Source organism: Electrona antarctica (genome assembly GCF_951216825.1).
Source record: "Electrona antarctica genome assembly, chromosome: 18".
In the NCBI taxonomy this organism is placed as follows: Eukaryota; Metazoa; Chordata; class Actinopteri; order Myctophiformes; family Myctophidae; genus Electrona; species Electrona antarctica.
The window spans coordinates 7,538,122-7,552,606 of record NC_136799.1 but is presented as its reverse complement, the minus strand read 5'-3'; the positions used below and the strand labels follow the sequence as shown (position 1 = coordinate 7,552,606).

The 14,485-nt window shown below is 42.3% G+C and overlaps 2 protein-coding genes across 2 annotated transcripts; both read left to right on the top strand.

The window, feature by feature from the left end:
• Nucleotides 1-441: 441 nt before the first annotated feature.
• On the top strand, nt 442-3,667 carry marcksl1a (MARCKS-like 1a). Its single transcript, XM_079527998.1, has 2 exons — nt 442-848; nt 2,212-3,667. The coding sequence occupies exons 1-2, from the start codon at nt 762-764 to the stop codon at nt 2,758-2,760; spliced, it is 636 nt and encodes a 211-aa protein (XP_079384124.1). The 5' UTR covers nt 442-761; the 3' UTR covers nt 2,761-3,667.
• Nucleotides 3,668-9,800: 6,133 nt separating this feature from the next.
• On the top strand, nt 9,801-11,882 carry LOC306942276 (uncharacterized protein). Its single transcript, XM_079528085.1, has 4 exons — nt 9,801-9,905; nt 10,714-10,749; nt 10,954-11,112; nt 11,658-11,882. Exons 1-4 carry the CDS (start codon nt 9,896-9,898, stop codon nt 11,753-11,755), a joined length of 303 nt encoding a protein of 100 aa, XP_079384211.1. The 5' UTR covers nt 9,801-9,895; the 3' UTR covers nt 11,756-11,882.
• The last annotated feature ends 2,603 nt before the right edge of the window (nt 11,883-14,485 follow it).

Sequence of the window (14,485 nt, the reverse complement as noted above, 5' to 3'; positions counted from 1 at the left end):
TGTCGACTCGGATATGATGTTTCATCATCTGGTTGTGCTCCTGCATCGTTCTGTCTGTCTGTCTGTCTGTCTGTCTGTCTGTCTGTCTGTCTGTCTGTCTGTGACTGACTGTGAGTGACTCTCTTGTGATGTTAACTTTTCCTAAAGTTTGCAGCAAGAGCGCTTCATGCTTAATTAGTTAATTAAGAAGAGGAAGAGTCGCAGATAGGATATAGATATAGACAAAAAATAATGAGCCTGGACAACAACAGTCAGTGCCAGACAGTTTGTTTGAGAGAGCGACTGTGTCGACTGATTGTTGCAGCAGGGACATGGTGGGGGGTGGGGGGGAGAGGGGGGGTTCAACCCACGGCAGGCCATTGGACGAACAGCGCTGACCACGCCCATAGGGTGGAGACTAGACTGTATTTTTGAGGCGCGGTTGAAATACACACACTTGTAGCCCAGGCAGGACAGGCATTCTTCAATTGGAGCTCAGCTGCTGTGTGTGAGAGGATCATCACTCACAACAAAAAGGGGACCGTCTCTTCTCTCGCTTTCCAGTTCCAGTACACTACGCCAGGGGAAAGGATAAAATAAAGGGGGTTCAATTCGGATTCTGTCCTTTTTTTTTCTTTTCTTCTCTTTGGGGAAAAACAAACAAACAAAGATCTTCAAATCCCCCGCGGCCCCGAGACTGGATTTTTACCCAAACTTCAACCCCCATTTCGAGGTTTTTCTTTTAGATTTAGATTTTTGTTTTTGTTGTTCAGAGGAAAAAAATGGGAGCTGCTTTGTCCAGAGGTGGAGTAGCTGTGGAGGCGAACGCTGCTGCCGCGGACCCCGCAGCTATTAAAACAAACGGACAGGTAAAAGGAACTTTTAACAAACAAACAAAACAGGCCCTGGTTATTATACCTGATTTAACGACTGATCATCATCTTCCACACACACACATGGCACCCAACGCCCACTTCTGGCGTGGTGTGGTGGCTGGCTTTGCGTTGGCACGGCGCCGATTGATTGTGTTTTTTAAAGCAGATAAACCAAGCTTTGCGTGGAAAATAGGAACGCCAATTAATCAATTAAGCACCTGCTTATTGTCTAATCCAGTAAATATAACCGGTAAATAATCATGGCTCCTACCCGGCCGACTATACGATTAAGCGTGCATGTTCTACCTACCTACACATGTATGCAAACATTCGTACCCATTTTGTTAATGTCTAGTCTAGACTTGTGGTTCATTTATTTGACAGACCCCCCCCCCCTTTTTTAACGAGCGATGCTGTTTTTTAAATAAAAAATGCTGTATTTTTTTAATCTCCCACATCATGAGTTAACTGGGTTTAATTGAGAGTGTCGCTCGTCGAACGAACAAAAGATGGAAAAAGGGGAAACGGTGCAAAGGATGCAAATGATGCGCTGAGAGCGCATTCTGCTGAGAGAGATGATGCAGACAAAGCAAGCGCTCTCCTTTTCCCTACAGTAAAAAAAATAAGGTGCGATCGATGTCGCTTGCCGACAATAACTCATGTCGGCTTGAGGAGGAATTTGTTCTTTTCGGCAAGCGAGTGGAATTTGGTTTTAACCACTTTCTTTTTTTTGGGGCGGGGGGGGGGGGGGGTGCACTAGACTTGTTTTTGAGAGAAGGCCACGGTCACTATGATCCAACATGAGGACAAAGCACAAACGAACGCGTTGCTATTTTGCGTCTGTAAAACGGATGTAGAGACGCCTGTTATTTAATGCATTGTTGTCAGATATAAATGGTTTCAGCTGAAACTATAAAAGACGATCAAATGACTAACTAACTTTGGACATTTGACTGGTCAGCTTAAAATGGGTTAGTACTTGGCTTTGTCTATTGGGAATATCTGTTCACCAATAGGGTCAGATTGTATTCTCCTGCATTACAGTTGATAGATAGAAGAAATGAAAGGCAGCAGCAAGTAGGCGTCACGGGGTTTCCTTTGTTCCGAACCAGCTTTGCCTGCCTTGTCCGTTTCCATGCACCGCGACTGCCCTCATGTGGCTGCGAAAGGATTGTGCAAGGAACAGCTGCTGAGTGGACCTGTTCCAAGCGCCATTCCTTGACTTGTGACTGAAGCATCTGCTTCTTAAATTGACCCAATATCATTGTGTCCTCTTGCTAAACCAAACCAGTGTTTGCTAACCTTTGTCACCGAAATGGGACGGAACTAATGAGGAGTTTTTGTTTTTTGTCAACAGGAGAACGGACACGTGAAGACCAACGGCGACGTCTCCGCGGACGTCGTCGCCGCCGCAGCGGACGGCAACGGCACGGCCGAGCCGGCCAAGGAGGGCGACGAGACGGACGCCATCGAGCCGGCGCCGGCCGCCGAGGCCGCCAAGGCGGAGGGCGAGGCGGCGGCCAAGGACGGCAAGAAGAAGAAGAAGTTCTCCCTGAAGAACTCCTTCAAGTTCAAGGGCATCAACCTGAAGAAGAGCAAGAAGCCCAGCGAGGAGGAGGCCGCCGTCGCCTCTCCCACGGCGGAGGAGAACAAGCCCGAGGAGAACGGCCACGCCACGGAAACCAAAGAGGAGACGCCCGCCGCCGTCGCTGAGGTAAAGGAGGAGGAGGCAGCAGCGGCAGCGCCCGAGGTGGCGGAAGCAGCGGCAGCGCCCGAGGCGGCGGCTGCCCCCGAGGAGGAAACCAAGGAGGCCGAGGCCCCGCCCACAGAGGAGGCCCCCGCCACCGAGGCCCAGGTCACGACGCCCCCCGCCGAGGCCTCCGAGGGCGAGGCCAAGGCGGAGTGACCACGTTGTCCCCACTCCACACGGCAACCGAGAACTGATTTTATTGTTTTTTTCCAAGATTAAAGTATATATAAATATATATATATATATATATATATATGAGAGACCCGTGCCACGTTCTTTAAAGTTCTAAACAAAACTACAAAAGAAGACAAATAAAAAGAAGGATATATATCACGTCTGCTGATTCAACCACCAGTTCACTGCCTTTTTTTTATTAAGTTCTTCGACTGACGGAATCTCACCGGGCCTTCTCGTGATGAAAAGAAAAGTGTTGGCACGCGTCGCCCCCTCCTGGTACACATGGGGAATGGCGTGGTGGGGGAAAGGTAATGGATTGGATGTGGAGCGAATCAGGAATACTGACTTATTTTCCCAATTCATGGAGACGCATCCTCTTTACAGCGTGGCAGCCCTATAACATTTTCTTTTTTTTCTCCTTTCTCATCGTTTTGGGATCTAAAACTCGACAACGGTTATGGAGCAGGGCAGACCATCTCCTTCACTCGAAATGACTGTTATATGGACACATAAACGTTTCAAATGATCTTAATTTTTAGAATTCTACATTCCTATGTTTTTACCCCCAAATTTCAAGTATTTTGTGCTCTGTATAGAAAAGTGAAATCCTAGGAGGGGAGATGGAAAGGTGTTTTTTCTTTTTTGCATTTTTTTTTCTGGCTAAAACCACCATTTCAAGCTTTGAGTCTTGCAGTGTTCACATTCACAGTTTATGATGCCGGGGTTGGGATTGTGTACAAAATGTGAGCTTTTTATCTGCAATTTGTCTCTGTACATATGTTTTGGCCAATATTTTTCTTTTTGTTCTCTTTATTTTGCTATCGTTTAAAGATGTTAATGGTTTTATTGTAACTTTTAATAAGGGTAAATAAATGTTTGATCCCCGCTTGACTGTGTTTTGCCTCATGATTTTTCAACAGGATGCCAGTGGGTGAGGTTGATTGCAGTGTTTTTGGCAGCTAGTTTTAGTCATAGTTTTCATTTAGTTTTAGTTAGATTTTAGTCACCCGGAATGTTTTAGTGTTAGTCTAGTTTTAGTCGACTAAATGCAGGCCTTGTTGCAGTCGTAATGACTGATTTTACACTTGCTGAAAATAGCAGATCTACAAGCTCAGAACGTGTCGCACTGCGCCGCGTTGTGAGCTTGTAGATCGGCTATTTTCAGCATGCACCCAAGTGTAAAATGACTTATACTGGATCTCTTGTCCACTAGTCCATAACATTTTAGTCTAGTTTTTATTGATTTTTTTTTTTGTCGACAAAATCAACCCTGGTTGATTGGGAATATAGTGCAGTTGTGATGGATTTCCATGAGCTAGCACTGATTTATAGTATTTTATTTACTTCAGTATTTCCAATACTACTTCAGTATTTCCAATACTTTAACTTCCTATAGGTGTGCATTGCTGAGGAGAAACACTCCTTCACCTACCTTGACTTCCAAATTGCACCATAGTTGGATATTGAATACGTGTATACGAGTCTTGTGATTTGAGTCACTGTTGACACAGACTGTCACACAGATAGGTCGCACTGCAGCAGCAGTGCTACCTATCTGCAAAAATCTAAGAATATTCGAATTTAGCAAAAAATAGCCGATCTACAAGCTTGTAGATTGGCTATTTTTGCTACGACAGTAATATATGGCCCTAGGGAGTGAGTGTGGAAATAGTGGCCCTCTCCATCGTCACAGTTGCCCAGCCCTGTTCTACATGGATACATCCACAATGCCCCTTCCCATTAACCTCTCTGGGGATCCAATAAAGTGAAAGCTGTCAAACGTGATCAACCAACAACATGCAACACTCTAACCTGACTCCGCCAGATGGGGCAGCAGAGAGTCCCACCCAGTGTACTCTCTGCTGCCCCATCGGGCGGAGTCAGGTTAGCAACACTCGGGGTTATCAGGAAATCTGGCACCACAGGATTTATGTCACAACTCACAAATGTAAAATACAGAAACCAAAGGGAATTGAAACGATGCTATACAACAAAACCAAACACTGAATACGCGCATAAGAATGGAGGGCGGCGCAGACCACATCCCCGCTATAAGGTGTGATTCATACTTGATTGCATGCCGATATACAAGGCGCTCACGACACGTATTGTGACGTTCTGTGAGCTTTAGCTATTATCTGTGTTATGTAGTACAAGTCACCCTCAACACCTGCCGCCAGGCATTCATAATACTGGAGATATTAAACACTTGGACACATGTCGCAATCAAAGCATCAAACCAAACTTCTCTTAGATCGTAGTTGAACCTCTGCCATCAATGCTATAATGTGTTCACTACCTTCAATACATCAAATAATTATTAACATGACACTGCAAAATGGTCATAATTATATTCCTCCCGGTGCCCAGTGAACATTTGTGTTCAGAGAAGTGGTTTCACAGACGCCTTGGTATGGCCGAAAATAAGAGCAATTACACTGGCAGCTCAGGTGATACACTAACTAACAAAGTGTTTCTATCATTTTGTTCTGAAATAAAAAATATCTTGACTGTATAATATCAATTCAAGCATCTTCCCCATGGCCCCAGAGCTCACAAACAAACCTAGTCACCCTCCTTGTACGGGAACCCCTTTTGGTGTTTTAAGCATTATGTTATACTTTAGCTGTTGAAAAATAGCAGATCTACAAGCTCATAGCGCTACGAGCTTGTAGATCTGCTATTTTTGAAAAATCGTGAAAATGGGGCACAAATCTTTGAATATACTGTATATTCTTTCAGAGCGAACATTTGTAACTCAAATATGTGGGTCCCTGGAACAACATATTTTCAGATGGGGGTCGGCGGCCAATTACATATAGTTTTGGGGGTCCTTGACGTGAACATGTTTGAGAACGACTGACATAGAAACATAGGTTTTTCAGAAAACTGTCAGGATTTAGAAGGCATTTGTAGAATCGTCCCTCAGGTCTAAATGGGTTAACCCTGGGCCTACCATTAACACTCTCCCCCATAGTATACTAACTTATATATGGAGCTGGGGGCGCCACCACCAGCTCCACCGTGATGGACTACCAGCATAGAAAGAAGGGGTCCTCCTTGCCACGAACTCTTATCACCATCCAAGGGGAGGAGGTGGACATGGTGCACTCTGGAGACCTACACGTTCCTGGGAATACACATGAATACTAGCCTGGGAAACCACTGGCGTTTTGTTTCAAGGAAGAACAGGAACACTAAACTGGACTGAAGCAACAACTCTGACTGGAAGGGTCAGGGCAAGCTGTTCTTCCCGATCGGTTCTTCAATGTGTGCAACAGGCTGCTGCAGATGTTCTACCGGTTCCGTCCTGTGTCCTTTGTCAGGGTTTGTTGGGCAAAGGTAACATGACACAAGGTAGAAAGAAGAAAATGCCGGCATTTTCTTCTTTCTATCATGTATCATCGAGACTCGCACCTATAAGGATATTCTCTCTAATTTGGAGTGGCTGTCTGCTTCGGCAGTCTTTTTCTTCTCAACATGACACAAGGGACATTAAGCACTTCTTAGACCCTCTAGTAACATGGACCTGAGTTTCACTGGTGTGCACTTGTCTTTTTTCAATCTACGGCAAATCTCTTCGCCGAAAATAGCCTATCTACAACCTCACAATGCGTTGCAATCTGCTATTTTTTGTGGATGTTTCCCAACCAGCTGGTGAGGGAGTCTCTCTGTAGTTGGATTTGAACTGGACAAACTGGAGGTGGTTGGTTGCAGAGGGGAATAAGATAGCTGGACGCTATATCTGAACAAACTCCATTCAATCTTTATAATGTTCAACCACAGACTCATCGTGTACTGGTAGTACCGTACAACACAGAACGACTCCATCAGTCCTTTGTGGCAGTCAGTCTGCAGTAGCCATGAGGCTTCACAACCAAGCCTGACACGGTGACACCAATATGTTCTGTTATCTGGGATTATACAATGACTCCTGACTCTGGTGCACTTACACATGGACCACTGGGATGTGTACTGTACGCCACAGAACCATGAACAGGTGCCTGTTAAGCATAACTGCTGTGAGACTGTACATATAGGCTAATATTATCCAGATACCCGCTGTTGAAGGCCAGCTGACACGGTACATAGTACTGTCTGTCTGTCTGTCTGTCTGTCTTTTTTCCCCAGTTTGATTTCCCTTCTGTTTATTACAGTGCAACAAGTCAAATTCCATGTGAGAGGAAATATAGCTACTTGGCAAAATAAATGCTTGAGCCAAGGCTCCATTTTGTTTATCCCCAGGGAGGTAGACTACATAATATGAGATATCCTATCCGTGAATGTGAAATTTCTTCATTGTGAATGTAAGGGCTCAGGGAAAACATTTAGTAGTAACTCTATCCGGCTCCAGTAAGAGCATAATGTTACATGGCAGAAGACTGACTTGTCTGAATAGGATCAATGCCTTGGCCTGCAGGAGACAGTATTCATTCTACATAGCTATAGAAATATTTCAATCAATCAATCAATCAGCTTGAAATATCATTATGCTATACTGACCTCAACAAGTCATTAAAGAATGCTCGATTACCAACAGGAAGTAGGACCAATTAGGAGTTCTTCAGAAACACATGAACCCATGAACACTGATATAAACGCCATGAAACTCAGCTCAAACAGTAGGCCTATGTCGGTCTTTGCTTCCCTCTGGTGTCGACAGAAGGTACTGTAGGCCTACTGTATTGTTTACATAATTTACCTATGGCACCCAGTTAAACAGAAATTAATGCATAATTTGCTGTTATAGTGAAACTTCCTTATTTTAGCATTCTACTGATAGGAGAATATTATTCTCCTGTTGTTCATATACAATTAATTCCCTTTAATTTTTCATTTTCACATAAGGTTAAGGGGGGCCCCTCGTGTCATGATGGCGCTGTCAGAGGAGGCACATGCCATAATTCTCACGTAATGATGATGTGCAGCGTCAGTGCTGTAAATTATATGGCCAAGCCAATATGCTGGCACGGAAGTTTCACATGTGTACAGACAACGTGAAAATAGCACATATTGCACGCAGTGCAAAAATGAAAAAACTTCAGGTGGCATATAATGATGCTTTTAGAATCTTTTTGAAACTCCCAAGATGGACGAGTGCAAGTGAGATGTTTGTAACTAGTAATGTACCCACCTTTCATGCTGTACTGAGGAATTTTATGTTCAGATTTATGTGTAGATTGAAGGAGTCAAATAATGCATTAATCATGGCCTTAACAGGGTTCACACAGAGTGATACAAGGTTCTCCTCTTGCTTTTGGAAACACTGGAGGAAATGTTTATATGTTTTTTAAATGAGTTGCTGTATGGAGTGATAATAGCCTGATTGTGATAGGCTACCTCTATGTTTTATTGTTTTTTTTGTGTCTTGTTTTTGTATTTTGGACCTATAGTGTCTGCAAATAAAAGTTTATATATATACTCCCCTGCTTTCTCCAAGGTCGTGACTCTGTTAGACTTTGCTACATCTATCAAGGGGCCTTTGTGCTTTGCACGTCTGGGGTTTGAACCAGCTGTTGCCCAGTTTGAACCAGCTGTTGCCCAGTATCTCATAACTTTTCATGTTAGGACCCACCCCTTTGCTGATTCTGTGCCATTCATATATGCAACGAATGTCACTTTTTCTTCATGTTCACCCAAAACGTCTCGATCTTAACTTGACACGAGGCCCGCCAGGAACATAGGAATATTAACACGTAGAATCTTGTAGCCTGCCACAAACGGAAAAGCCGTTTTAACAGCGATGTATTCATTAATGCATGTTTTAATACGATCGTATCGAAATCTACCGTCTGTTAGCTTTGTTATGCTTCTGACCCAATGGGCGCGGCCATTTTGAAAATGCGCGCGCATCCACTTACATTGCCGGCTCCATAGATATATATATCTATGGCCGGCTCTGTTTTCAGACGGCTTTATCTCACAGAAGCGACATTGCAGGGGTCGCTTTGTCCCAGACAAGCGTTTTCAACGGCCTGTAGCAGGCGCTGTGATACTCGCGGTCCACTTTTTCCACCACCGACCGAGAGAACAATCACCAGCTTCGTCAACACACACGGAATGGTTTCATAGTAAAATGCGATTACGGCTATTTGGCTCTTCAAAGTAAGTTTCACGCGCGATAAAACCCTGGCAGGACGCGACGGAGGGATTAAATAATGGTAGCGGTAAATGGGTTAACTTGGAATAAATATACCATCTCAGACCAGACCATTTCTCCAAGAGCTTTTAATTCTCATCTTGTGCATAATACATCTCGTATAACACTACTTACTAGGTAAGTGCATTGAAGAACTTTTCTTTTTTCTATTGCATATTTTCATTCATTATTTGAAAGTGCCCAGTGCAAGAAGGTGTATGTGTATATCTTGGCTGGTGTGTATTTTTAAAGTGATTTTTTTGTGATTGATTGATTGATTGATTGATTGATTGATTGAAAATTGTATTAACAGTTTGTTGAATGGGTACAGTTCAACTAAAGTACAGGTCAATACAAAATCTGCTAAGAGGATAAAACCAGAAAAAGCACTAAGACTTGTAGTTGTTCAATTCATCAGAACATTTAAAGACATTTAAAAACTGACAAATTGTAGTTCACTTATCAGAATAAAACGGTAAACATTTTCTTGTCTTGTTTTAATCATTAATATAATTAGGCTAATGATAAACAGACACAGTTTCTGTCCTAGTCTGGAGTATGGGTGGTACTGTGAAATGACTAAATTTAGTCATTTTAGAGTTCAATGTTAAAAGAGCTACATAATTCATTTTATCATTATTATAGCTAAATTCCATATACACAAATCTAAATTTAGTCATTCCAAACCTTAAATAAGAAAGCTGCTAGAACTGTCCTTTTGTGTTCACTCTTTAATGTTTTCGGTTTGTAAATCCCTATTGTTGAATTAATAACTAACTGTGTTTGCATTTTATCGTATTTTTGTACTTTTGTTATAAATAAAGATTTGTGGGGGGGATGTACACCGTTAAGTGAGCTCTTCTAGTGCCCCCTTGTGTTCAGATGTTAAAAGTTTCGTTTTCGTTTCTCATGAAATTATACTGATGCTGCTATAAAATACCCAGCTGTAACCATCAGCTGCTCAGACTGAGGAAGATGGGTCTACGTGAGTACATCGGCTGCAATTATACCTGACCTTATTTAGATCGAATGTGTCTTTATATAACATATCATTTTGATAGACCATTGTTATTTTTGTCTAGCTCAGGATTACCATAGTCCATTACCGTAGTCCACCACATAATATTTAGTTGTACTGCTATTTGCACTTGGTCATCCTTCTACTGCTGTTGTTCATCATCCTGTATTTATATTCTCTATATTCTATATTCTGTGTATTCATTTCAGCTGTATAGGTAGTTAGCAGCATAGGCCTATATCCTTTATTATACTTTTACCACATTACACCTTTAATACCTCAGTACACCAGAGAAGGTGCTATTCCAAATTCTAAACTGTATCATATTGTAGTCTGTGGTCATTCTCTACACCAGTGGAGCGAGGGCAGGGCGTGGTAGCCTGGCTTCGGTCTGGCTTATTAGCCAGGCTAAGGGCGTGGGGGACAGTGAGTCAGTCACTCACTCATGTTGCTAGCTGAGCTCATCATAGAGTGGGTTGGGATGGGTTTGTTTGGACTGGATGGCTTCCAGCTTTCTCCTCCTCATCGTTAACCTGACTCCGCCAGATGGGGCAGCAGAGAGTACACTGGGTTCCCCCCACCTGCTGCCCCATCTGGCGGAGTCAGGTTACCTCATCGTCCCCCCCCACAACCACTTTCAGATTCTCCAGTCCAGATAATACTTCCCACTACAAAGCTATAGCCCTCCTCTTCACCTGCTTGCCACTAAACTTGTCATTACCTTTATGATGCATATGATGTATAAAGTATTTTCTTTATTTCTCTTACTTTCTAGTCACAGCAGGATTAGCTGTTGCAGCTGGTGCAACAGGTAAGATTTTTAAATTTAGGTTTATCGCATTTTGATATGGACATATCTTAAAATATCAAACATATTGATTGAATAATGTTATCCTCAATTTCTGCATTATTTATAGCCCAATGCTTGTTTTGCTTATTCCAGTAGCCTATATAATAGGTTATATATAATACCCAAACATTACAAAATGTAATTCTGTTTTCTATTCATTTTAAGGTGGCATTCTCTTGGCCCCTATTGCACTGGGGGCTATTGGCTTCGGTACAATTGGAGTAGCGGCGGGATCCTACGCTGCGTCTATGATGTCAGCAGCTGCCATCGCTAATGGAGGAGCAGTGGCCGCAGGGTCTACAGTCGCAGTTCTAACGTCAACAGGTGATTATTTTGTGTTAATTTAATTTAACCATATACCACCTTACAACAAAACATTTAATTATGTGTCAAAAAATATTTGAAAACCGCCAAAAAAATGTTTTTATTAAATATTGTATATAATTACATATTCAAATATGTTTTGACACAGAATCAAACGCTTTATTCAAAATATCTTGAATCTGAATGTCATTGCATCGACAGAATCAGAATCAGCCTGGGCACACTTTAGATTCCATGCGCGGACAGAAGAAGCTGTGTTTTGCGTCATTTCCGTTTTTTTAGACAGCTGGTGGATGGAAAAGAAGCTCCACCCAGCGGCAGGTTGCTGCTGGGGCAAGCTTTTCCAGGAAGCTGGCCGACGCGGCAACCTGCCGCGTGTGTGGAGCTTCTTTCCCATCCACCAGCTGTCTGAAAAGACGTCGGGAGTCAGCTTCATTTGGCCACGCATGGAATCTTAGTTAGATGTGCCCATACCCAATCGCAACCAGGACCGATGTTCATCTGTTGAGAGTATACTAACAAAGTGGTATGTCATGTTTTTCTAGGTATGGCTGGTATGGGTGCAGCAGGCACTGCAGCTGCAGCCGGTGCCGGAGGAACTTTGGCTGGGTTGATTGCAGCAGCAGCAGCAGTCGTCATCTGAGAGGCAACAAGATGAACCTGGCCATGAAGCAACGATCTCTCCACAAAGGAACATTCAAGAATAGTACTCTCGTATACTTAATATATGGGATGTAAGTTAACAATAAAACAAATGTTTGAATCTGGAATCTGAATTTCATTTCATATCACTCATTTACTATTTGGTTTTCGCTATTAAAAGTCAACTTCCATGATGAGGAGTGTTCATGTAATGAGTAGACTATGTTCAGTATGCCAGGGATAGGCAACCTAAGGCACGGGTGCCAACATTGGCACAGGGGGGAGGGTGATCACTGGCACACAAGTGTACGTTTTTTCTTTTACAATTAAATATTTAAAAAAAAAGTTTAGTCAGCTAAACAACTAGCAGCAGATAAATTAACTGCAGCCATGGGCCACGTATCTGATTGGCTGAGGAACTCATATTTGCATCTGAACACAAAAAAAACTGTCTGTATGTATTTTTCACTAACTCCACAGACCCTGACAGTGACATTCTCATCGAGGGTAGTAGTATTCAGATAGTATCAGAATTTAAATATCTTGGAATTACACTAGACTCAAACTTGACATTTAAAAAACATGTTAAAAATTTAGCCAACAAAATCAAATTCAATTTATCTAATTTCAGACACATAAGACCATATCTAACAACTGATGCAGCATCACACATAACGTACTGTTTCACAACCTGGTCACAGACAAATCTGACAACTTTAAAACCCATAGAATCACTGTACAAACAGACATTAAAAACACTTGACCAAAAGCCCAACCGTTACCACCATTGCTACATAGTTCATAAGTACAACTTATTTAATTTGAACAACTTTAAACATCTTGCAGATGCCTGTCTCATCTTTAAGATCTTAAATGGACCTTCACCTCCACCACTGAAACAGTTCATAGGTCGAAGGGACAGTGGTAACAGGGCAACAAGGGTAACTACCAGAGGGGACTGTGAAGTGCCAATCAGACGTAGTGTGTTTGGTAAAACAGTCTTCTCTGTTAGAGCCTCCCATCACTGAAACAGTCTCCCCACAGAAGTAAGAGAGACTTCCAACTATCTGACCTTCAAATTCAACCTGAAAAGGTGGCTAAAAACAATTCAAATCTGTAATCATGAGTAACTATCAGCACTATTTAGTATTTATCACCGGTGTCATTTCTCACTCCACTTTGCAGTTGTTCTGTCCCCTGTACCATGTTGATCTGTTCCTGTATTGTATTGTATTGTATTGTATTGTATTGTGTTTTTGTATGGACATAGTGTTGGGTGCTGGCACATATTCACACATGGCATGATCAACGCATGGTGCGGGCTCTCTTAACTAACGCCAGGGAGTCTAATTGGATCTCTGAACAAGAATTCAAATACCTCTCGGTTGAGTGTCCTATGACCGCTTCTTTTTATTTACTTCCTAAAATTCACAAACAACCGTTTGATAATCCTCCTGGCCGCCCGATTATATCAGGCAACGGTACTTTGAGTGTGAACCTGTTTCTAAATGTATTTACTTTTATATTAAGCCTTTTGTTAAGAAGCTTCCTTCATTTATTGATGACTAGCCTGGGTAATTGTAAGTCACAATTTCTAGTCACCATGGATGTGGAGTCATTGTACACTAACATCGATCACAAGGAAGGTTTACATGCTTTGAAACATTTTCTCTCCGACAGAGAGACTTCACCTCCTACTGAGTTTATCCTTATGTTAACAGAATGGATTATTCATAATAATGTTTTCTTGTTTACTGATGAAGTGTACAAACAAATTATCGGTGTACCGATGGGTTCCTGCTTCTCTCCTAATTATGCTTGTCTTTACCTGGGCCATTGGGAGGAGATGTTTGTGCTAAATCCTATGAATCCTTGGTTTCAATATATTACTTGGTAGGCCTACGGTTGTTACATTGATGATTTGCTGCTGGTGTTTAATGGGTCTGAGACACAACTCCTACAATTCCATACTTATTTAAATTATTTGAATGAAAACATCAGACTTACTATTGAATACTCGCAGCAGACCATTAATTTCCTTGATTTGACCATTTACAAAGATGACTTGGGGAACCGTCACACAACACCACATTTATAGGAAGGAGATTTCAAGGAACACACTGCGGATTCATTCCACCCGCCACACCTAATTAAAAATATCCCTTTTGGCCAATTTCAAAGATTGCGCCGTATTTGTGACAGCGACTTTGATACTAAGGCAGCAGATATGGGCAACCGCTTTAGGGAGAGGGGCTATAAACCCACTAATATTTCGTGTGCACGCAATAAGGCACTCGAAATAAACCGTCCTGAGCTTCTAGTAAAAAGGAAGCGTACTAACCATAGTCAACCCCGCCCCTTTTTTGTCTCCCAATACAGCACTGCGGCCTCACGTATACAAAATATCATCAGATCTAACTGGTCTATTATAGAAAGTGACCCATCCCTCCGCAGTGTGTTTCCTGAACCTCCCATCTTTTTCTTTAGGAGAGCTCCCACAATAAGGGACAAATTGGTTCACAGTTACCTTCCTCCTGACAAAAAGACATCTTGGCTTCACAAACCCATAGGGACTTATAAATGTATGAATTGTCCTCATTGTTCTAATGTACTTCAGGCAAAAACCTTTTCAGACCTCAAAACACAGAAGATATATAAAATCAATGATTTCATTAATTGTAGTACCACACATGTGGTCTATCGTCTCACATGTCCTTGTCCTGATGTATTT